We start from the raw sequence: 25772 nt of genomic DNA, 5'->3' as shown, positions 1-25772 counted from the left end.
TACAGCAACAGAAAACTGGAAAAGCAAGTGTGTGTGAAGTGCTAAAGCTGGTGATTTGGTAGACGTGTGAGGCTGTAACAAGGACTTGTATAGGTCGTGGCTGATGTGTGCAGCCATTATGGAAGGAATCCATTGACCACCATAGGGCCTCTTTGTCAGAAATGTGTTTTGGGCCTTTTGCCTTCAACACCCACAAAGCACGCAAACATAATACTATATTATTCATAATGCTAATAAATAATACTGCACTACACTGGACTCATGCGCACTCTCATTACCACAAGCGGACATATGCCACACATGCGCCACTTCCATACTGGATGTATGCTGCACATACACCACTCGCACAGGATACATGCAATATTACACAAGCTACGCTGGACACGTGATGCACACTTATACCCTGAACACATGCCACCAACACGCAACTCACATGTTGTGCACATGCCACCCATTCGCCGCCCACTTGCTGGACACATGCCGCTCATGCACCTCTCACGTTGGGCACATGCCATACATGCTAGACACATGGCTCCCACATGCCCTGTACACACATTTCACACTCTGGACACATACTATCCATGTACACGCTAGACATATGCCATGCACACACCGTTCATACAGATGAACACCTGCTGATGTCACACTGCTGTGAAGATATGCCCGACTTCTTTAATCAGTTTTGACCCCCTGCAGAATCAATGCAGGATAATGACCTCTCCAAACCTATACAGAGGTCACCATTCAGCCAGTGAAAGTTGAAGGATTATCTTTTCTCGCCCAGTTTCCTTGGGGGACACAGAAGACCTTGGGTATAGCTCATCTCCATAGGAGGCGTGACACTAAGTGAAGACTGTTAAGCCCCTCCTCCACAGCTATACCCTCAGCCTGGAGAGAGAGACTGCCAGTGTCCAAGGAGGCAAGACACTCCCTGCTCTGCAGGGCTGTTTTCTCCTTGTTTAAAGTTTAGATTTTTACTTTTTTATTTCTTTTTGTTCCAGATCATCAGGGACAACAGAGACGCACTAGACCTCTCTGTTTCTCCCGGGGTTGAGCTGCGCCAGTGCCGGTCACCCGCACTGCTGCCTCCCCCACAGAAGGCAAGGTGGATCAGGGCAGCCCAGCTCCCCTACATCCCGCCAGCGCAAGGGTCGCCCGCACGCCAAGTCCCTCTTCCAGCGTCCTGCCACTACGGTGCCAGTAGCTGAAGGGGCGACCGTGCTGGAACGGACCGAGGGTGAAGATGGCTGTGGTAAGAGAGTGGCTTCTCCAGCCCTACGTCCCCCACCCCCCACCCAATGGTCTCCTGCGTGCCTGACCCCCCATACTGGGCCTCTGGACCTGGGGTGCCGCAGAGCTGCAATCTGCTCCCTGCCCCCCCCCCCCCCTTTTCCTGGCCCTCATAGTACATGCAGCTAGTGGCTGTCAGCCGTCGCCTGCCTTCTCCTCACGGGCACCCCGTCTCTGCGTCCCCCCCCCCCCAACTCGCCTGATCACATTGGGCCTTACCGGAGTGTGCAGGACGCTGCAGTGGAGTAAGGCCTCGCCTCCGGCCAGCACTAATATTCCGGTGCGGCCGGGCGCCGCAAAAATTTTAGGCTCCGCGGCTTGGGGTGGGCTCGAGGTGGGCTCCCGCGGCAAGCCGCCATTCCGGGCCCCTTACTCTTCCGGCCGGCGGGGTGGGCTCCCGCGGCCGGCAAACCGCCATTCCGGGTCCCTGTCTCTTCGGCCGGCGGGGTGGGCTCCCGCGGCCAGCAAGCTGCCATTCCGGCCCCTGTCTCTTCCGTCAGCGGGGTGGGCTCCCGCGGCCAGCAAACCGCCCTTCCGGCCGGCGGGGTGGGCTCCCGCGGCCGGCATTGGGCTTGACTATGCCCCAGCAGGCCCCGTCCGACCATCGGTGCCGGTGGTCGGCGGGGCTCCGCAAATTTGGTCCCAGGCTTCGCGGCCTGCTGGGCCGCAATTCCGACCGGCCCGCGGGGTGGGCTCCCGCGGCCGGTTTGAAGCGCCATTCCGCCTCAGGTCCCGGCGGTATAACGGGCCGGGCGCCGCAAATTTAGCCCCCGGCTTCGCGGCCTACTAGGCCGCAATATTCCGGTCTCTGGTGGAGGGGTGGGAACTTCTCCAGGCGCGAATTCTTCCCGCCTGGAGGTTCCTCCGCCCCCAGGGGATCGCACGCCGCCCTCCAGGCCGGATCCCTGTTAACCCTTTGGGTACAGGCCGGCTCTCAAATGGGTCTGTATAGTTGGCCCCCCTTTTTTTCTCAGGTGCCCATATATGGTGGCTCCCCTTTAGCCTCAGAGAGGCTGTGTTTAAATATATAAAAAAAAATAAAAAATTATAATAATAAAATAAATAATAATAAATTACTGATTTCTATTGGACTGCGCAGGACGCTGCAGCCTCATCAGTAGTGCTGCATGTCTGCATGACCTCTTTCCACAGGCGGCATGGTGTTGCGCTCCCAGCCTGCGTCGCTGCTAGGGCATTTCCCCTTTTAGGCGGTTTTTCTTGCCTCTTCCAGGATACGGCGCTGGCCAAGTGCATGCGGCCCTTCCGTAGGCAGCATTCATCTTCTCTCCAGTTATGGTGCCTGCCATGTGCATCCCCCCCCCCTTCCTAGGCGGGATACTGCACTCTCCCTGGCTGCCGGCTGGCCATGTGCATGACCCCCTTCTTAGGCGGAATACTGCACCTTCACCGGATACGGTGCTGGCCATGTGCACGACTCCCTTCCATAAGCGGAACGCTGCACTCTCTCTGGATTTGCTGCCGGCCATGTGCCAGGGTTGGCCTTCTCGCTGCTTACGGGGCTGCTCGTACGTATGCCTCACCTGCTTCCTGCGGCATACTTTTGTTTTCTTGGGATACGATGCTTGCCGCAAGCCTTGCACTCGTCTCTAAGGAGTTCATTCTGTCCACCTGACCGGACAGGCTCTATTGCTCTCTGCTGCACCGAGCTGGGTGGTACTCATTCATTTAGTTGGCCTTTCATTCCAGGGAGTGTTCGTGGGTCCTAGATGCATGCCCATTCGTCCTTCCGCGGCATTGCTTCCCTGCGCTAGTGGTCACATGGTCGAGAGTGCTGTTGTCTGCAGCGCCTCTCGAATTCTTCGTTGGCTCTGGCAGGACTGCGGTTCCCTTGCCTGCTGCAATTTCCTCCTCTTCGGATGCAGTGTGGTATGAGTCCTTCCTCTTGGCGCCTCTACGCTTCTGTCTGATCTGCTACCAGGTTCGGGCCGCTCTTCTCGGGAAGGTCACCCAACTTCTCTTGGGTGCTCGATTACCCAGGTCCGGATGACCTCCGCCTTGGGTTCTTCAGGGTATTCGCCTTCTGCGAGGCAGTGAACCGGGCGTCTCACAGTGTAGCGGGTTCTGCTTTTGAGCTGTCCTATGGCTTCCCTGTTGCCCACTCCTCCTCCTTTCGGTTGGAGGGTGTTATGCCGGCCTCTGTCTCGACTACCTTATCTCGCCGGCTTTGTTTGGCTCCCGCTCGGTACAGATCACTCCGATGTGGCTTCCCGCCAGACTTCAGAGGCTGTTCTTTCACTGTCCTCCCCTCTGGGGAGAGCATGGTTGTTCATGTGGATGGTTCCGGTGTTCCTTTTGGCCTCGTACTGTCTCCCTTGTTCACACTGGCTGTATTAGCTGTGTGCCTATTTACCGAGTCTACCGCGTTCTGTCCTCCCGCTGAGTGCAGATTGCGTGGTCCATTCTAAGACAATGGTCCTGCTGTAGACTTACCTTCTCGGTAACTTGGGGGGACTACCTTTCGGTCCAGATTGTCCTTTGATCTCCCACACCGGGACTGTACAACGTGGTTACATCAGCATGGACTTTAGCCTGTCTTGTCCTGGCATCTGGCGGATCCTTTGGTTTCTTTCCGTCTGTCCTTCTGCTCCCCCACTCGGGTGGATACGGGACAACGTTGTTCGAGGGCCGACGGGACTAGTTTTGTCGACCCTTCTGCCCGTGTTACTTGTCTGCGCCTGATCACATTGGGTTTTCGCCCGCTTGCCAGGCGACTCCAGCGGGTTCGCTACTGTCCGCTCCTGGCTGTGTTTCGTCCAGGATCTGTCGTAAGACTTAGGGTTTTTTTGTCTGGGATTCTGTGGGAAGCTGTGCATTCCCCACTCTGAATTTCTCTCCCCATGGTTCTGTCTTTTTTCCAGTCCGGCCTGGACCTGGGACTCCTTTACTTGAGGTGTCAAGTGTCGGCGCTGTTCTTCCTCTTCCAGCGTTCCCCGGCCCTCTGGGCCTGTCAAGACCTTCTTCCTCGGAGTGGCTCTTTGGTTCCTCTGTACTGTCCTTCGGTACCGCCCTGGGGACTATATACTGAGCTCTCGGCGCTCCAATCTTGTCCTTGGAGCCGTTACAGTTCTCTCTACCCCTTCTGTCCTGTACGGTTGTGTTCCGTATCAGTCGTGTCTCTGACGGGTGCCTGAATGGCCCCTTTTTTTGTTACGAGCCTTCTGTCTTTTCCAGGACAGGGCTGTTCTTTAAATCAGATGTTTCTTTATTAACATTTTCCAGTCTTATTTTATCACATTAACATGATATTTTGTAGACCACAAATGTATACATTATCTGTCATATATAGTATATAATATATACATTATATTACACATATCTACATAGGACATGGCATAAATCCACATATAAACTCTGGTATCAAAAGTATTTTCAATGTGAGTACAATTATCCATCCTAAACAAATAAACCCATACCTCCCCCCCCCCCCCCCCCCTCCCTAATCCCTTTAAGGCAGGACACACTCCTAAAACATCTTCCTTAGTCATCACTCTCGGGGTGTCAGCACCACATTACTCCTAAATAAGCCATCCACCATCATCTAATTCCAATCAGCGATGTTCCATATAACATCATAGTCCATCATCAATCTTCCCATACAGCCACATTCTAATTCCAGGTAACCCCCTCACTATTAGGCTTCTATAAATGCACCACACACCTGCTACCATCCGATATTCCATATATATCATCCATTCTCACTGCATTCACCTTGTCATAGAAAAAGTCCTTGTAAGTGCCAGCCAGGAGCTACAGCATCCAGAGTTATCAATCCAGCTGCCCCAGATTGCTTCGAATTTGGACAGACACTTCCTTTTTTGATATACTCCTCTTTCTAGACGAATCACAATATTTAATCTAGCAACATATTCTGATATATCAGGAGGTATGGGCTGGATCCACTTTGCTGCCAATGTTTTCCTAGCTTGATATAACATTCTACCTATTCCAGTAATTATAACAGACTGTAAATTATTATCTGGTACCAGGCCTAATACACACAGTTTGGGATCCAACTTAAAACTAGCACTATATACTTTGTTCACCAGATGTAGTATTGCTTTCCAATAAGATGACAGTGATGAACATGACCACATCATGTGTAAAAGGTCAGCTTCATCACTTCCACACTTCGGGCAGGCTGGACTATCTCTGTAGCCTATTTTATGCAAGAACACTGGGGTCTTATATACCCTATGTATTAAATATAGATGGGATAACCGTGCTGCCTCACTAAGGGATAAAATAGGGGTAAGTTCCACCACCTCAGTCCACTGCTCATCCGTGAGTACCCCTAGATCTTTTTCCCACTGACGTCTACTTGTTAATGGATACCCTTTAAGAAAGTCCTCTAAAAGGGCCTGATACACCATGGAGATTGCTCCCTTCACTGAACCAGCTGCAACCACCATATTCAATGTCTGGCTTGACATAAATGTCACTGGGGCTATCTTAGATTGAGCTTCTAAAGCATGTCTAAGTTGTAAGTATCGATAGAACTGTGAAGAGGGCAGCCCATATTCAGAGCACAATTGTTGGTATTGTTTTAAAGTTCCTTTAAAATAAATATGGCTCAGATTCCACACCCCTTTTTTATTCCACTGGGAGAATCCATTCAGGTTTTCCAATTCCTGAAGTGCGGGGTTATGCCATAAGGGCGAGATGTTCATCAACCCTGTCATCCCTAAAATACTCTTTGCCTTATTCCATACTTTCCTCATAAGAATCAAGGTCGGAATATTTCCCATTTCTCCTTTTATTTCTCCTTCAATGGCTACCAACGGGGGAGACCTATTTGCAGCCCACTTTATCAGCTGACCACTCTTCCCTCCCATGTCATCTATTACCCCCCACCCTTTAAAATGTTGGAGTTGAGCCGACAGAAAATAAAGCATAGGATTAGGCAAAGCCAGACCACCGGCTTCTTTATTCCTCTGCAGAATTTCATATCTTATTCTTCCTCTATTATTTTTCCAAATAAAAAAACGGAACAGCTGCTGTATTTTATGGAAGAAATGCACTGGGATCCATATGGGGGAATTATGCAAAATATAAAGCAACTGAGGCATGAATATCATTTTAAGCAAATTGCCCCTACCGATCATAGAGAGAGGCAATTTATGCCAAACAGCAACCTTGCTTCTAAACCTCCCTAACAAGGGTATTAAATTATTAGGAATATAATCTGCAGGGTTCATTGACACAGTCACTCCAAGATATTTAAAAGATTGCACCACCTTGAGTTCAGAGAAAGTAGCATGAGTGGTATGCATTCGAGAAGATACCGGGAGAATTACTGACTTATCCCAGTTTATGCGAAGTCCAGACTGATCACCAAACTGCGATATTATAGAGATTATGGAGTCTATGGAATCCACCAGATTACCTACATAAATTAGCATGTCATCTGCGTATAAAGATACGCGCTCCTCACTAGAGCCCCTCCCTAGCCCTCTCATCAGTGGAGTAGATCGTAAAAGGCACGCCAATGGCTCAATCGCTATTGCAAATAGCAAGGGAGACAACGGGCAGCCCTGTCTCGTCCCCCTCTCCAATGCAACTGAGGGTGATAATTGACCGTTCACTCTAATTCTGGCTCTGGGCTCACTGTACAGAAGCTTAACCCATTTTAGAAAACTTATTCCAAAGCCCATCCTAGTCATGACCGCCCACAAATACTCCCACTCAACGCTGTCAAAAGCTTTGGCAGCGTCAAGTGAGATCACAGCAGCTTCACTATCCTGATCTTCCCTCCCCTCCAACTGCAGATTTATGAACAAGCGCCTAAGATTCAATGCCGTGGATTTTCCAGGCATGAACCCAGATTGATCATCATGAATAATAGATTGAATGACCCTAGACAAACGATTAGCCAAGACTTTGGCCAGAATTTTCACATCCACCGTTAGGAGTGAGATAGGCCTATATGAATCTACGAGCGAAGGGTCTTTTCCCGGCTTGGGTATCACTACAACTATGGCTTCTCTCATGGAACATGGCAATTTACCTTCACCGTATGCATCTTTAAAAACCGTTAATAAATGTGGAAGTAATATCTCCCCATGCCTTTTATAAAATTCCCCAGGAAGACCATCTGCACCAGGTGCTTTTTCATTGGGCATAGAATTCAGGGCCATCTCCAGTTCCTCCAGAGTTATATCCTCCTCAAGAAGTGAGCTATTCTCCATAGATAAGGTAGGGATACTAATTCTTTCAAGATAACCAGCTCTATCAGAAGTAGTGGTGACCAGTCTGGACCTATATACCTCTCCAAAGTGGGCATAAAATTCTCCCAGGATATTCTCATCTCCTGTTATTAGTTGTCCATCTATTCCTCTGAGCGAGGCTATGCAGGAGGGACCATTCTGTGCTTTAGTTATTGTAGCCAGCAGATGCCCCACACTTTCCCCTTCAGCAAAGTACCTCTGGGCCATAAATAGACGTTTATCATCTGCTCTAGTCTGTATATGTTCCCTCAAAAGCTTCTGAGCTTCCTTCCATTGTGCTTCATTAGACAACGTGGGTTGTGTTATATACCTTGTTTCCAGTTGCGTAACTCTATCTGATAGCTCCCTGTCCAGAAGACGACTTTTAGTTTTCCTAACACTAATGCGCTTAATGTATAGACCTCTCACGAACGCCTTCAGGGTGTCCCAAACCACCGCCCCTGAAGTCGAGCCTATATTAATAGATAAAAAGTCAGTGATAGCTTTAGATATATCAGTTCCTGTATCCACTATTGATAGCCAGAATGGGTTTAATCGCCAGATGGGTCTAGGAGCACATATGTGCCTCCCCACCTCCAGTGTAATCAACAGTGGAGAATGATCAGAAAGGCTACGTGGCAGATATAAAATCTCTTTTGTTAGGGCTACCAATGATGAGGATCCTATTGCCAAATCTATTCTGGACAGGGAGCTATGTGATGCTGAGTAACATGAATATTGACGCCGATCAGGATATTTGGTCCTCCATATATCACACAGGTCTATCTCCCCTATCAGTTTCGCCAGAGAGGTAGGGGCAGCAGTGTATGTTCCCGACCCATTATGGAATTTATCCAAAAAACCATTAAGATAAGTATTAAAGTCACCTACAATTAATATAGGAACTAACGGAAATTTAGAAGTAAAGGTAATAACCATCTTCATAATTTCAGCCGAATATGGAGGGGGAACATACACCGCCACTAAGATAATCCTAAACTGAAAAATACAGCAGTCTATGCATATAAATCTTCCATCATCATCAACATACGATTCCTGAGCATTAAACGGAATAGCTTTATGCACTAAAATGCTAACCCCTCTAGCATGTGTGGAGTATGTAGAGTGAAATTCACACCCCACCCATGCTTTATGTGCTAGGTGTGTCTTATCAGCAGTCAAGTGGGTCTCAGATAAACATACAATAGCTGGCTGTATATCTTTTGAAGCATGGAAAATAGCTGAACGTTTAGATGCCAAAGACATTCCTCTCACATTCCATGCACAAATATTAACGGAAGACATCATGGTATCTCATAAGCAAATGCAGAGTGTGGTGCCGACAACCCCAAGCAAACCTGCCCCTAGTAGTAATACTGAAAATATATCCTACCTTAACCCTCCCCCCTCCCAACTGTCCCCAAACTACCCTAAACATTCTGTCAGTCATGAACCCAATAAACAGGGGTACACCATAGACATTGAAAGTGAACCTAACCGTCATGGGTTAACACTAAAGGCACAGATGAAAAAAAAATAAGTGCTTAGCTTATACCAGCGCTACACCCTGGATGCGCCAGTGTGTTGGCTCACCCAACTTCCCCCCCGACCACATATTAACCCATACAGTGTAGAACCAAACCAGTGAAAAACCAACATATAAAACCTTCCTTTTTAGAAAAGCATTAGATAACTCAATACTATTTCTAGCATTACTGTGTGTCAAATAAAGGACACAAGAAAAAACAAAAACAGTTCCATTGTAGATATCACCATCTCATCAGGTATTGTTGTCACGCCGATCATTTTCATGAGTGTCCAGCCACTGGCTTGCCTCTAACGGATCCTCAAACATATGTGTGGATCCATTCGCCACCACCCGAAGCTTTGCCGGATACAACATGGAATAAGGCCACTGCAATGATCTCAATCTCTTCTTTACTGCCAAAAATTTCGCTCTCCTCTTCTGTATTTCTGCAGAAAAGTCCGGGAACATTAGAACTCGGCTATCGCCAATTTGAATATCAGGGTTATCCCTGGCTGCTTTAAGTATGGCATCCCGGTCTCTATAATGTAGGACCTTAATCAGGAGAGGTCTTGGAGGCGCCCCCGGAGGCGGCGGGCGAAATGGCACTCGATGTGCACGTTCTATTGCAAAGAGTGGGGATAACTTTTCTTTCCCAATTATGTCCACCAGCCACTTTTCCATAAATGAGACAGGGTCTGAGCCCTCAGTACGCTCCGGTATTCCAATAAACCGCACATTATTCCGTCTTAGACGGTTTTCCATATCATCAGATTTGGATATGAGTAGGGATACGTTATGTATAACTCGTTGCAAGTCCCTTTTAACAGGCGGTAGCTGATCCTCCATGTCGCTAACGCGACCCTCCAACTCTCCCACTCTTTCTTTAAACTGCCGCATATCTTGCCTTATCAGCAAAACTTCCTCCTTTAGGCCTCCCATATTGGTATTTAGGGACGTGAGGGCTGTGCTGCATTGTGCCACCATTTTATATACGTCCGCTATAGTGGGTTCAGAAATGGGCGCCGCTTCTGGCGGCAACTCAGGACCCACCTTCAGCTTTGTCACCGATGCATATGAGGCCTGATCCACGAACTCCTCTCCTCCAGTCTCATCGGACATCTGAGCTTCAGGCTCCGGATCAGCTACTGCAGCTGCTGGGGTACGGGCAAACTTCCCCAGCTTCGCCGCCACATCAGAAATCTTAGCATTCTGCCCGGCGCCATTTTGTTTAGCCGGCGTGTTTGTGCTGCCGTCCTTACTCTCCTTCTCCCTCTGCTTTTGGCGGGTCATATCGAGCCCGGAGTAAACCCCAGCGTTCAGGGAGGCTTCCAGTCACGATCGGTCTCCTCTGAGGTCAGATAGGAAGCGGGTGAGCAATTATATACAGGATACTATCCAGGAGCTCAGCGCCATGCGTCTTTCTACATCGGCGGTTAGGCCACGCCCCGACAGGGCTGTTCTACATCCCGTTTCTTCCTTCCTTCCTTCTGAAGGTGGTGTTTGCCTTTCGCTTCAACACTTCACCTATTTGGACGTTGTTTGGGCCTTGCCGTTTTTTACTTGGAGATCTCCGACTCTTGTCGACGTTCGGCCTCTTGGGTTTCCAGGAGGTCTGTGCATAGGGTTGACTGACTCCAGGGTGGTTTTCCTCCGCTTGATCAGATTGGCTATTGCTGAGGTTACCGCACCAAGGGCAGGATTCTGTCTTTGGTGTCACCGTTCATTTCACCAGAGCGGTCGGTGCCTCCTGGGCCGGAGGCATTGGGCTTCGGCCATGCATTTGGGCAAGGCGGCCACAGGTCTTCCTTGCACTCCTTACAGAGTTCTACAGGGTGCATACTCTGACTTTGGCAGATGCTGCCTTGGCCCGCCTGGGTCTGCAGGCAGCGGTTCATTGATGCCTTTCGGGTGCTTCACCTTGGTGCTGTGGTCCCTCCCCCTTTTGGACTGCTTTTGAACGTCCCAAGGTCTTCTGTGTCCCCCAAGGAAACTGGGCGAGAAAACGAGATTTTTGTATAACTTACCAGTAAAATCTCTTTCTCGCTCTTTCCTTGGGGGACACAGCACCCACCCATTCATTGTTTTTTCTCTGTACGGTTTCCGAGTTTTTGTTACCCGTTGGGTAGTTGGCTTGTTGGTTCCTTGTTGGACTTTGCCTTTTCTCACTACTTGGACACGCAACTGGCAGTCTCTCTCTCCAGGCTGAGGGTATAGCTGTGGAGGAGGGGCTTAACAGTCTTCACTTAGTGTCACGCCTCCTATGGAGATGAGCTATACCCAAGGTCTTCTGTGTCCCCCAAGGAAAGAGCGAGAAAGAGATTTTACTGGTAAGTTATACAAAAATCTCGTTTTTTCCTTTGTGAGGCCAGAATTCTTCTGTATTCCTTTTGCTGAGGGTCTATAGATGTTCCTACCACCGTATGTCTATACAGGTACATATGTCATAGGTATCAATCGTAGCTATACATTGAGGATATTCTCCCGATGTATAGCTCTGACACACCCTGCAAACACAGTGTCAATGCACCCTAAGGGCTTATGCACACAACCATAGCCGTTTTTATGGTCCGCAAATTGCGTATCCGCAAAATACGTGTACTAGACGCTTGATATTTGTATTTTGCGGAACGTCCAGCCCATAATAGAACAGTCCTATCCTTGTCCGTAATGCAGACAAGAATAGGACCTGTTCTTTATTTTTGTGGGTGCCACGGAACAGACAAATGAATACGGAGAGCACACGGTGTGTTGTCCGCATCTTTTACGGCCCCATTGGAGTGAATGGGTCCGCATCCGGCCCGCAAAACATGTGGATCGGATGCGGACCCAAAATACGTTCGGGTGCATGAGCCCTTAAAACTGACCCCCTGCAACCATGCTCTAACTTTTAGAATCTCCGTAAATGTCACCCCTGTAAACTTTTGATTTTGCAATGTCTGAAACCACAGTGCCACGTGACCATGTATAGAGCCAGATATCCTGAATTAGCATTTTGCTTCTATTGAAAGCTCTATCTCTGCTGCTATAGTACAGTTTATCCTAAGGGTACTTTCACACTAGCATTTTTCTTTTCCAGTGTTGAGTTCCGTCACAGGAGCTCAATACCGGAAAAACACTAATCAGTTTTATCCTAATGCATTCTGAATGGAGAGCAATCCGTTCAGGATGCATCAGTTCAGTCCCTCTTACGTTTATTGGACGGAGAAAATACCGCAGCATGCTGCAGTTTTCTCTCCTGCCAAAAATACTGAATACTTGCCTCAATGCCGGATCCGGCATTAATTTACATTGAAGTGTATTAGTGCCAGATCCGGCATTAAGTCTTCCGGCAAAGCGACTGAACTGCCTGCCGGAATCCTCTGTCGCAAGTGTGAAAGTACCCTTAGTCTAAGTCAGGCATCCTCAAACTGTGGCCCTCCAGCTGTTGCAAAACTACAACTCCCAGCATGCCCGAACAGCCTACAGGTATCAGCCTACAGCAGGGCATTGTGGGAGTTGTAGTTTTACAACAGCTGGAGGGCCGCAGTTTGAGGATGTCTGGTCTAAGTTGGGAGCCTGACACCAGTTAATAATATAATGATATGATGTTGCCCTGCTTCAGCTGAAGGTCGTTGGTAGACTGTGTATATTCAGGCAGATTGTTATGGCTAGTCTGTTTTGTGTCTTTTTTTTATTGATGTACAGAGAATTCTGTAAGGATATGAAGTGCCTCAGATGGTTTGGGGGGATTTTTACATCTCTTTTTCTCAAATGTTATTTCCTATTATTGTATCCTAACCTTATTCTGTGCTATGTATACTGGCCATAGGGTCCACAATTTACCTGAAGGGGTTCAAGATCAAGTCAAGCTAACTTTTTTTTCTTTTGCCTCGTAGGACATGTTGATGCTTTAACTTCTAAGTTTTTCATGCTGGAAGAAATCACTGCTGAAAATTTAAAGGAGAGCATGAACAACTTCAGGTAGGTTTAATTATTCTTTTGCCGTGTGAGACTTTACATCACTGCTGGGGGATGGCCCAGAATGACAACTAACTTATGCACAAGTTAAAAAGGTCCTTTCACCTGTTTTGACATTAGAGTATCAGTACCTGGCACTGTAGAGCATGTTTACTAGACGTCAGATCGATAAAAAAAAAGATTCAGATACGTTCCTCCGTTGCGGCGCTGTGCCCCCTGTTCTGTTTTGCCGTCCTGTATGCTAATCAATAGCATTGGTACAGAGCGGAGGAGACGGCCACGTTTCTCAGGGGGCGTCTCCTTCTCCCTGGCTGTGAGCAATCCAATCACAGTAAACCGCGTCACAGCCATTGAGAAAAAACAGCTCCCCTTCTCCCTGTGACGCTTTCCGCTGTGATTGGACCGAGACACAGCCAGGGAGAAGGAGACGCCCCCCTGAGAAATGCGGCCGTCTCTTCCTCCCTGTACCGATGCTATTGACTAGCATACAGGACACGAAAACAATATGGGGGGCACAGCGGGGCAACGGCAGAGCGTTCCTGAAAAGAAAATAGCAATATAACATCTAGTAAACATGCCCTACAGTGCCAGGTATTGATACTGTAATGTCAGAACCTGTGAAAGGTCCTCGTTGAGTAACTTGTCTAATCAGTGGGGTGCAGAACAGATGTTAGCTATTTCTGCCAGCTTGCATGTTCGTATGTCACTTCATTCAGTGGGGAACATGGGCCACCCGTGCTTGTAAACAGGGGTGGTCCTAATGGTCAACCTCCACCAATCAGACCCATATCACCTATCCTTTGGGTGGGTGATAAGTTGTCTGGGACCACCCTTCTAAGTAAATGACTGGTTATATTTGAGAAAATGTTGTATATAGTAACTCTGTCTTTTCTGTATTTCTAATGCAAGCCTGAGTAGCATACGAACTAATGAATACAGATTTAGCAGAACTAAAGGGGCCTTTACACTGCCCGAACATTGGGCTGATCATCACTAACAAGCGTTCATAGGAACGCACGTTAGCCATAATTTGCCTTTGTAATGGTGCCGCCAATCGCAAAATGATCTTTCATGCTTTCACCTGAATCATTGTTTGCCTGCAGCAGATTGTGCCATCTAAACAGCCTCTGCTGCTGGCAAACAATGATTCTGTATGGGGATGAGCGATGACATTAGAGGTCAATCCTCCTCACAATGTGGAGAAGATCGCTGCATGTAAATATAGCGGTCTCCTTCAATGACAAGCAGACAATTGTCGGGAAGGAGCGCTAATCTTCAGTGCGGACACCTCAATCATCATTTCTGGTCAGCAGAAAATTAATTAGTAAGCGAACAAGCGATCACAATAGCCATCGCTCATCCTCATACAGTGGAGGTAATTACTGCTTGTATTTGCAGCTCTTCACGTCCACTGATGACCAGGTAATTATTGGGAAGAAATGGTTCCTTCCCAATAATTGTCTGCTGGTTGGCACAGTATAAATGTGCCTTAAGGGCTCATGCAGACGAACGTGCTTTCTTTCCGTGTCTGTTCTGTCTTTTTAGCAGACCTTATGCGGAACCATTCATTTCAATAGGTCTGCAAAAAAAAACGTAAGTTACTCTGTGTGCATTCTGTTTCCATATGTCTGTATTTCCGTTACGCAAAAAAATAGAACATGTCCTATTATTGTCCGCAGTACGGACAAGGATAGGACAGTTCTGTTAGGGGCCAGCTGTTCCGTTCCGCAAAATACGGAATGCAGACAGACGTCATCTGTATTTTTTGTGTTTTTTATGGACCGCAAAAAACGTACGGTCGTGTACATGAGCCCTACCAAAAATGAATAAAAGATAACCATCTACTGAACTACAGAAAATTGACATATAAAACAAAGAGGGGGGGGGGGGTCAGCACATCCCAATGCGCAGGTGCACGTTGCTATGGCTGAAAATACATATAGAACACATAGTGCAACAGCACTCTACAAACCAAATAAAGTACAAAGGTATATTGTATTGCTCATGCTATGCTAATAAATTAGAGATGCTTAGCAAATACATTTTGTACAAAATTATTGCATGCTGGTATTTGTAGTCCCTGGATTCATTGGAGGCCATTTTGGCACCATAGAGATATAAACCAAAAGGGGCCCAGCATGCATGTGGGACCTACACTTCCTGAATTTCATGGTCGCTGTTATGGCACCCAACAGGTGAGGTTTAGTATTACGACCCGTCTTATAGAGATCGCCTTGGCGTGCGGCAGACGGGCTCAAATAATTTTGTACAAAAAGTATTTGCTAAGCATCTCTAGGTTATTAGCATAGCATCTGCAATACAATATACCTTTGTACTTTATTTGGTTTGTAGAGTGCTGTTGCATTATGTGTTGTTTATACAGAAAATGGACATATGAGTTCCTGGGTGGTACATGATCTCTTGAAAGCACAGGATTTGATCGTAACATACAGCTTACAGAAAATGAAATGCAGCATGATTGGCATGTAGTGACATTTTGAGGAAGGAAGGGATGTGACAACCTGATATGGAGCTGTAGTGACTGTCTTACTTTGTGGTCATGGCTGGGCCTTTGTAACGATTTGCGGTTGTCTTTCTATACAGGCCAGCTAACTGTCTCAACTCTCTTCACCATATCTTAAAGTGGGTGACCGGGTAAGTATCAGATGTTAATGGCTGTATGTATGAAGGCCCTTTAAGCTTTCAAACTCTTTCCCGTAAATGTTTCTCATGGTTGTAAATTGTCAGCATTGGGGAATACGAGCAGTTACTGAAATGTCTGCAAGGGTTTCATTACCGCATTGCTAAGCGCTCTTATTGATTTTATCTAAGCTAGCATATTGCATATTTGTAATGTAAACCAGCACAGCCAGCCGTATAGAGGAAATGTGTATTTGGCAGGATGAGACATGTATCCGTACAAACAAGGCACTTGTCTGAAAATGGTGACTCATACAGGAAGTCGTTCGAATCATCGTTAATACGGCAGGTTTGGCTCCACACCTGTAGTAGTATGCTCACACAGTGCTATGGATGACACAATGGCTTCTGCATACATGAATGAGTACATGACACGCAGTTCACATATGGAGGCTGTGCCATATCCCACTGTACAGGCTTACAGTGGCATGCGGTGCTATTGTATACCATTGTATGGAATAGTGTAATCTACAACACTATTCCGTACCGGGAAAAAAAAAGTTTACCAGTGTATTTTGGCCTGACAGAGGTGAAAAGGACATTCTTTTTGGCTTCGGTCAGGTGAATGACCCCTATGGATACACTTGGCATGTGCACTAGGAACGGTTTCAGCCATATACAACAAACATAGGCGCCGAATGTGATCTAATAGAGCTCCAAATAGAAAGCAACGTACCAAGAATAGCAGCAAAAACCAGAAACTTATGAAGATCTGGTGCTAGTCACTGACAGTTGAGTCAGGTTTTCATGCAGCACTTCTACTCAATGATATTGACAAGACTAAAGGTCCTTAAATTTGGAGATCCAGCATTGTTACACAGTCTGCTTAGCTGAAGAAAAGCCATACAGATTATTTATTTTGTAGGGTTCTACACAAGTTCTTTTATTTTTGTTCTTTTTAATGCAGTCTCCAGGATGGATCCTACCTCTTGAGCCATGTGTCTGGAGACTCCTCTGTCTACCTCTATAAAAGTACCAGGGATCAACAAAGAGGAGCCTATAATTTGCATGATGCCCACTGTAATGCTCCTGAACCGCCATCATCGCTGTCTGTTCCCTGGGTGCCTTTAAATCCCAATCTGTTATTGAAGTATCACATTCAGCATGGCCGTCCACCTTGCACATTCCCACCTGCAGCAGAGGTGGATACAGGAATAAAGAAAGTAAGTGTTTAAGTAGTAAATTGCTGTCATCATGGCGCTTACTGCCAGCTGCTTGTGGATTTCTGCACATTCCTGACACTGGGGGTAGTCATTATCCACTGTGTAGGAGGTGTAGTCTCCAGCAGCCAATGTTCATGGAAATTCTGACTCTGCTTGGCCACTTCAATTATCAGAATTTTGTTTCAATTAAAAAAATTAAATCTAAAAAAAGTTGTATGTGACCCACCATAAAATATAGCGAGGAAACAGATGGTTTTACAGCCCTAACAGTTAAAGTGGTTATCCGAGACTATTAAATTTCCCCCATATGCTTGGGCCCCTCACAATGAATATACTTACCTCACTCCCTGCGTTGCCTCTGGTCCCCGCATCGCCGCTGCTGATGAAAACATCCGGTGTCGGGGGTGGGGGGGAAGCAGCCAATGGCAGGCAGGGACGGGTGATGCTAGGGAGGCTCGTCCCCATCACCGCCTGCCATTGGCTGCTCCCCCCGACACCGAATGTTTTCATCCGCACATGGGGAGAAGCAGCAGCGGCGATGCGGGGACCAGAGGCAATGCAGGGAGCGAGGTAAGTATATTTATTGTGAGGGGCCCAGGCATATGGGGGGAATTTAATAGTCTTGGAGAACCCCTTTAACATTACACGGCTTTCATATTTCAGTACAGTCTGTTTTTAAAGAGATTGTCTCACGATGAAGATTTTTTGACATGCCAGTCTGGTTGGCATATATGTCTGCTATACCACCCCTATGTAATACACAGGCATCAGAAATCACACTCCGTGAAGGATTGGAAACTCAAAGTGGCCCTGGAAAAAAAAAAACATAGAAGTGGTCCCATGTTGTAGATAGAGCCAAACTAGTAGCAGGCAGAGTCAGTAAACCAGCCCGTTTTGCACATTTTCATTGTCATTATCCAAAAGCTGTAACTTTTTTTTATTTTTTGTACTTTCTATTGGCACCGGTTAATATGTAGTGGGAAGCTGGAAAAATTTCCAAATGGGGTGGAATTGGGGAAAAAATGCAATTCCACCATTGTTTTATGGGTTTTGTTTTTACAGTGCCCCTTATGCGGTAAAAATGACCTGTTAACTTCATTCTGCAGCGATACCACATTTTTATAGTTTTCCTTGTGTATTAATATATTAAGGAAAACTTATTCTGACCCCCTCATACATTTTTATTAAACTGATTTATTAAAAGAAGCAGGTTAAATCAACAATTCAACGACTTATCACAGTGAACAGGCAAGGATAATATTCCTATATTAGTAGCATATTCAGCTACAACAGGTATTAAAAGTACAATTTGACTATAAAGAGTTATATCCATGACAAGCAAAGCAGGCCATTACCGCTCACATAACTGGTCAGTGCAAGGAATTATATGGGGAAACGGTTTAATTTAGGCTACTTTCACACTAGCGTTCGGGGCTCCGCTTGTGAGTTCCGTTTGAAGGCTCTCACAAGCGGCCCCGAACGGATCCGTCCAGCCCTAATGCATTCTGAGTGGATGCGGATCCGCTCAGAATGCATCAGTTTGGCACCGTTTGTCCTCCGCTCCGCTCAGCAGGCGGACACCTGAACGCAGCTTGCAGCGTTCAGGTGTCCGCCTGGCCGTGCGGAGGCAAACGGATCCGTCCAGACTTACATTGTAAGTCAATGGGGACGGATCCGTTTGAAGTTGACACAATATGGCTCAATTTTCAAACGGATCCGTCCCCCATTGACTTTCAATGTAAAGTCAAAACGGATCCGTTTGCATTATCATGAACATTTTATTTTTTTTGTTCATGGTAATGCAAACGGATCCGTTCTGAACGGATCTAAGCGTTTGCATTATAGGTGCGGATCCGTCTGTGCAGATACCAGACGGATCCGCACCTAACGCAGGTGTGAAAGTAGCCTTACCTGGGTACACAGTAATAAGTCACGTGACAGTGAAAAGAAAAAGTGATTGGCCTATAAGTTATCGTTCTACCAGATCAGTACATAATTATGTATTAATTTACGGGCTATGAAATATTGAGTAGATCACACATTTGTGAAATAGTATAATTTGTTGTAGATCTCATCCATAACCCCCCCCCCCAGTTTATTGGGATGATTCCTATGTTTAAAGATGACCGCTTTATATGGATAGCTTGATTTATATGGGATTCACCATAGCTTCTTTATATTTACGTCTTCGGAGCTGGGTGAGGGCTAATTTTTTTGCAGTGCGAGCTGCTATTTTTATTGGTACCATTTTGGGTGTGTATGACTTTTTGATCACTTTTTATTCAAGGCAGATGAAGCGACAAAAAAATGTGAATCAGGTAGTTTGACTTTTTCTGTTATGCCATTTACCATATGGGATTAGTACATTTATATTTTCTGACTTTTGGGACCAGCAATACCAATGATTTTTTTTATTGTTTAATTTAATATTTTTAAAATGGGGGGAGGGGGTGATTTGAATTCTTATCTTTTTTACTTTTTTTTATATTTTAAAAAACTTTTTTTACACTTATTTTTAGCCCCCCTATAGGGGACTTTAACGTGATCGTTTGATTGTTTTTCCTATAGACTGCAGTAATTTAACATTGCAGTCTATAGGTACTCACTGTGTTCCCATAGAGCCCTGCTATAGGCAAGACGTGACAGAAACTTAGCTATGACAGGCCTCAGAGCCTTCAGAAGGCCCAAGGCTGCCATAGCAACAGAAGAGCTCCTGCAGTCTCAGCACAAGGGGATCACTTGATCGCCAGGAGCAAGCTCTCCAGAGATGACTGTTCGATGCCGTGGTCACAATTGACTGTGACATCTGAGGGGTTAAATGTCCATGATTGGCGTTATCACAGATTATGGACATTGCCTCTGGATGTCTGCTTTGTAAAACAGTAGGAACCCAGGGGTTATGATATCAGCTTCTGATCTGGTGGTATATTTAAACCCGGGATTTCCTCCATACATGTAGAGAGGAGGTCCAGAAGGAATTAATCAGATTAATTGTGGATGATTCATTATTAATATTACCTGAGTCGCCTACAGGTAAAATGTGTAAAGTAGGGGAGGAACATTCTTAGTTCTGAGCAAAAATATGTTGCATGATTGCCTAAAATTCTTTTTTTTTTTCTGTTTGTGCCTCATTTCACTACCTTATTACTAGATACTTTATATGAAAATTTCAAATCCATCTGAAACTAACTCATGGTCTCGCTAAAGACAAATTAGAATGAATCAACTGTTAATTTTAGAAGCTTCCTTTTAAGAACTGTGCTTTTAAATTCGAAAAATATTCTGGAAAGCCATATATTGTATGTACAGTATTAATGAGGAGTGAAGTTTTGAAAAATTTTATTTGGTCAATTCACCGAACTTAGGCTACTTTCACACTTGCATTCAGAGCGGATCCGTCTGGTGTCTGCACAGACGGATCCGCTCCTATAATGCAAACGTTGGGATCCGTTCAGAACGGATCCGTCTGCATTATAGTAAAGAAAAAATTCTAAGTGTGAAAGTTAGTCAGACGGATCCGTCCAGACTTTGCATTGAAAGTCAATAGGGGCGGATCCATTTGAAAATTGCACCATATTGTGTCAACTTCAAATGGATCCGTCCCCATTGACTTACATTGTAAATCTGGACGGCTGCGTTCGGGTGTCCGCCTGCTGAGCGGAGCGGAGGCTGAATGCTGCCAGACTGATGCATTCTGAGCGGATCCGCATCCACTCAGAATGCATTGGGGCAGTACGGATGCGTTCGGGGCCGCTTGTGAGAGCCTTCAAACGGAGCTCACAAGCGGAACCCCGAACGCAAGTGTGAAAGTAGCCTTAGAAAATAAATTTGATTCGTTACTAATTAATTTGTCACAAATAGTTATAAATCGCGTGTACCTGTACGTCACGGTGGCTGAGGGAATATATGGAGCTGGCTGCTGGCTTGAGTTTGCTCCATACGCGGTGGATGCCTGCTGCATCATACAGCGGAAACCCAGCCACAATGACAGGGAATGATGATTAGGGTGGATAGGGTTAAAGTTGTACACTGTAATAAGTAAAAACTTTAAATCACCCCCCTTTCCCAATTTTACATATAGAAATATATAAACAAAAAAAACATATTCGGTATTGCCTCATGAGAAAAATCTCACAATGCGCTGAGCGCCATAATGAAGAAAAAAAATAAAAACCACAGTTTTTTTGGTTGATTTACCCCCCCCCCCCCCCCCCAAAAAAAAAAAATGTCATAACAGTGATCAAAAAGTCATACGTACCACAAAATTGATACCAATAAAATCAAAATTTCATCCCGCAAAATCATGCCCTCATATAGCTCTGTAGACTGAAATATAAAAAGTTATAAAGTGGTTATCCGAAGAAAATTTAGATTTTTTCAAAGGTTTTTATTTTTTTTAAAGTAGTTGATAAAAAAAAATTCCAGTTTGGTATCACCGTATCTTTATTGAGCCGCAGAATAAGGACGTTATGAAATTTTTAGCACATAGTGAACACTTTTTCCCATTTTGCAATAACAGACAGGTAAATTAAATGGTGCTCTTAAATACCCCAACTTATCCCCCCCCCCCCCCCAAAAAAAAATATAAAAAATTAAGCCCTCATATGGCTAAATGAATGAAAAATGTAAAAAGTTATGGCTATTGGAACATTGGGAGGAAAAAATGAAAATGCGAAACCAAAAATGGGCCCCATGCTACATGCTCTGAAAACAATATGAACAATGAAGAACTTTCAGAAACGGACTGAGAATAAATATAAAAATGTACACAATAAGGCAACATGCACGCGTGTTTTGTGGTCCAAAAATTGCAGATCCGCAAAAAAGAAAAAAAAACGCATGACATCGTATGCCATCCGTTTTTGTTTGCGGATCCATTGTAACAATGCCTTAAACGGACAAGAATATGACGTGTTCTATTTTTTTTGCGGGGCTACGGAATGGACATACTGATACGGACCGTGCTGTCCGCATTTTTTGCGGATCCATTGAAATGAATGGGTCCGCATCCTATCCGCAAAAAAAAAAAAAAGGAACGGACACGGAAACTAACAACATTCGTGTGCATGAGGCCTAAAACTGTAAATGGCTCTGTTCTGTCAAATGGAAAACTACTGAAAGAACAGAAATTATTTTTTAACACTGTAGATATGAATCTCTTAAAAAATAAATGATTTACATATTTCAAGTGTAAAGTCGAAAACTGTACAAATATATATGATGAACTGGATGGTATTTCATTTTAAACATGTATTACAGTTAAGGACCGAACATTGTGCATGGATCAAACGTGGCTGCAGGATTAGTGCCATAAAGGATAGGAGCCTGAAAACTAGGTGCCATATAATATGTTAGCCAAACAGGGGCTGTTGCTGGTATGGGGTTTGGCTAGCTAGGTGCATGGCATAATATGTAAATTATTGCTGTTGTGGCCTGCAGTCTCCTGAAAATGCCCTTTTTCTATGAGAATTACATTGGGCCATATGGGGCCAACAGTTGACCACTATATAGATTTTAACCTAATAATTAAAGTTGCACTTACCTTTAACCCTTGCACCCTGAAACTACATATGAAGAGTACCTCAAGGCGCAGCAGGTGACCGGCAGTTGGATCTGGCAAACTGATTAAAGATCAGGTCATGGGGTATTCCCAGAGTGACACAAGAAAAAGCCCCCACCCCTCCCCCTAGTTGTGAACCCACTTCTTCAAACCTAACTGCTCTCCTCCCCTACAGGCAGAACCCTTCTGCCATCTGCTTTTCCTCCTTTTCCACATCATCTAATACCAATGATATGTCCATATGTCCAGCTCCTCCTCTCTATGCATTTTGCAGACTTTTCTAGGACATGGAGACTTTGAAGAATGATTTGGAAGAAGTAAAGCCAGCAAAAGATGAGGATGGTCATCATTAAGACCTGGTCCCTCTAAGGGGAGCATAAAAACAATTATTTCTATATCTACTACACACTACTTCCATAGTCAACTACATGAAAAGGGAGGGACTGTAGTACCAGTAACTTGGCCAGGTGCACATTCAGCTTCTGTGCTGTCGGATGAGTGCACGCATACTGTTGTATTTTTACAATCGCCTCGATGATCGATTGTTGTCGAAACAAGTAATTAGGATTAGGAGGAGGAGCATCAGGAGCAATGGACGAGATTGAACTCAATGGGAAGGAATAACCGCTTCCTTCTGCTGACGTTGAAGAGCCATGACTGCTGGAGAGGGGGTGCGGACCAATGGCAGATGCAGCGGTTCCTTTGGAGGGCCCAGGCAATTGTCTGTTTACCATAGTGTACACTAACTGTATCAGTAATGTAAAGGATTAACTATGAATGTAACAGCAGTTCAATAGGATGCATGCGTCGATATATAGGACCATCCTTGAAGGCACAGTAATTCTATATATAAACGAAGAAATTAACTGCGAATGTGCCAGCAGTTCAACAAGAGGCAGACGGTGATATATTAGACTGCCCTTTAATTACTGAGGCACAGTAATTCTATATATAAACTAACAGATGAACGTGGATTGTGTCAGCAGTTCAAGATGCAGACGGTGATATATTAGACCACCCTTTAAGGGTCCATTCACATATCCGTGTGTGTTTTCCGGATCCGCAAAACACGGACAGCGGCAATGTGCGTTCTGCATTTTGCAGACCGCACATTGCCGGCACTAATAGAATATGCCTATTCTTGTCCGCAATTTCGTGCTGCCCCATAGAAATTAATGGGTCCGCAATTTGCGGAACGAAATTGCAGACGTGTGAATGGACCCTAATACTGAGGCACAGTAATTGTGTGCATAAACTTAAGATTACCTGCAAATGTCCTAGCAGTTCAACAAGATGCAGACGGTGATATATTAGATTAATAGCAAATGTCCTAGCAGTTCAACAAGATGCAGACGGCGATATATTAGACTGCCCTTTAATACTGAGGTGCAGTAATTTTATATATAAACAAGATATTAACTGCAAATGTGCCAGCAGTTCAACAAGATGCAGACGGCGATATATTAGACCTCCCTTTAATACTGAAGCACAGTAATTATATGTGTAAAATAAGAAATTAATTGGGATTGTTGCAACAGTTCAACAAGATGCACATGGCAATTACATTCAACTTGTACTGTCCCTGCAGTCTTCCTCTTCTCTCCCTACAGTGTCCCTGCACTGTCTCTGCACTCTCCCTATCGAATATTCCACAATTATAAGCTTTCTGCGACACTGTCCCTAGCACATAAGCGCTTTTCACGTCTTTCCTGAAGCTGAACTCACAGTGAAATAGCGGAGACCACGCAGAATGAGGCTTTTTATGGGGCTGTGACATCTGCTGATTGGCTAACTGCACGGCATTATGGGACATATCGCGTTCCTGGGCATCTTACTTTCACTTTGTAACATGTGCAGCAGCCATTTAGAAAGGTAGGCTGTTACGACCTAGAGCAGCCTGCCGGATCTCACAAGATCTGGCATTGCTGGATTCTTTCCTTCACTGCCGGATCCCCATTGATTGTAATGAGATTTAGGGGTGATCTGACCACTTACCAGCATGAATGCAGGGTTTTGGCTGGACAAAAACTGTTGCATGCAATGTTTATTTGTCGTCCGACAGCCAACATTTGCGTCAGATCAGGCAGTCGGATCTTCTTAACGGAGATGTGAACGATCCCTAAGTTGCAGCAAAGCAGCAACACTTTTTGTACAAACAGCAGTTTAGTTGCAGTTACAAAAATCATGATAGACAAGATGTTCTTTAAATTCACCCTGAAAGAAATGCTATGGGTGTGTTGATGAGAACACAGAGTGGGGGTTGGTGGGTGTAGGGATTGGTTTTATTGTTGCTGGAAAAAGTCAGGAGACCCCTCCCGTGTCAGAAGGGGGAGCTGAATATTTGCAGAGAATGGGGGTTTTATGTCATTCTTGGATCATGCACCGTGGCAGCCTGGGATAATTGCTGAAGTCTAGAGAATTGCTGAGCTCTGCCAATTTCCAGTTTCTGTAATGCACCGAGAAAATGTGTACTGGATCCATTTGCCAGAAGGAAAATTTGTGGTATCTTTATGCTTTGTCTTCTGCGCTGTTATGTGAATTGTAGGAGAGCATAGAGCTCTCTGTGTTCTACAAACTAAGACCGTATAGCTTTCAGAAGTGGATCCCTCTGCCTGTGACCTTTATTTTGGGAGAATCCTTCCAACAGTTGCTGAATTTAAAAAAAAATATGGAAAAGTGCTAATATTCTCCACCATGTAGTGCAGTCTGTCCCTTTTATTACTAATAGTGTATTATTATTTTTTTTGCTGAACAGTTTAAAGGGGCTTCTCACGACTGTTTCTGCCAAATACAGCAAAGCTATGGATGATAGTAAAATAAATAGATAAGACTTTGTCATTGTAATTTCTTACAAATAAGTTTGTTTCATAGCTCAAAGAATAAGGGCTCTTGCACACGAGTGAGTCCATTGCGGGAATGAGGCCCCGTGTGTGCGTGATCCTCCGCTCTGGACTTGCAGGAGAACACAGCATTATATTGATTTATAATGCCAGGTGCCTCTGCTTGACCTTATTTCCATAGAATCATACTGACAGCATTATGTCACTATGATCCTATAGAAGTAAGGTCATGCAGAGGCACCGAGCATTATAAATCATAATAATGCCACGTGCTTCTACAAGTTCAGAACAGAGGATCATGCTCACACACGGGGCATGATTTCCTGCAATGGACTTGCTTGTGTGAAAAAGCTCTAAGGATATGGCTACACGACGATGTCGCACTCCTGCGTGCTGTGTGAAGTTGGAATTTTGGCCGACTGTCGCGTCACAGTGGAACACCATTGACTATCATTACAAAAAATGTGGTGTAACTGCACCCTTTTTGTTGCGCGACAAATGTTGACGTGT

At 45.3% G+C, this 25772-nt stretch overlaps 1 protein-coding gene across 4 annotated transcripts in view; it reads left to right on the top strand.

The window, feature by feature from the left end:
• The window catches only part of ICE2 (interactor of little elongation complex ELL subunit 2), a 154543-nt gene that overhangs the window by 86789 nt on the left and 41982 nt on the right, over positions 1–25772 (top strand). For all 4 annotated transcript variants that reach the window (XM_040413733.1, XM_040413735.1, XM_040413732.1 and 1 more), the window contains 3 exons: positions 12918–13002; positions 15604–15654; positions 16607–16862. In XM_040413733.1, the coding sequence (XP_040269667.1) occupies positions 12918–13002; positions 15604–15654; positions 16607–16862 (392 nt within the window). The remainder of the gene's footprint in view (positions 1–12917; positions 13003–15603; positions 15655–16606; positions 16863–25772) is intronic.

The sequence above is a fragment of the Bufo bufo genome, chromosome 1 (assembly GCF_905171765.1).
Source record: "Bufo bufo chromosome 1, aBufBuf1.1, whole genome shotgun sequence".
Classification (NCBI taxonomy): Eukaryota; Metazoa; Chordata; class Amphibia; order Anura; family Bufonidae; genus Bufo; species Bufo bufo.
The sequence above is the reverse complement of the archived record's forward strand: the minus strand, read 5'-3'. Positions and strand labels throughout refer to the sequence as shown.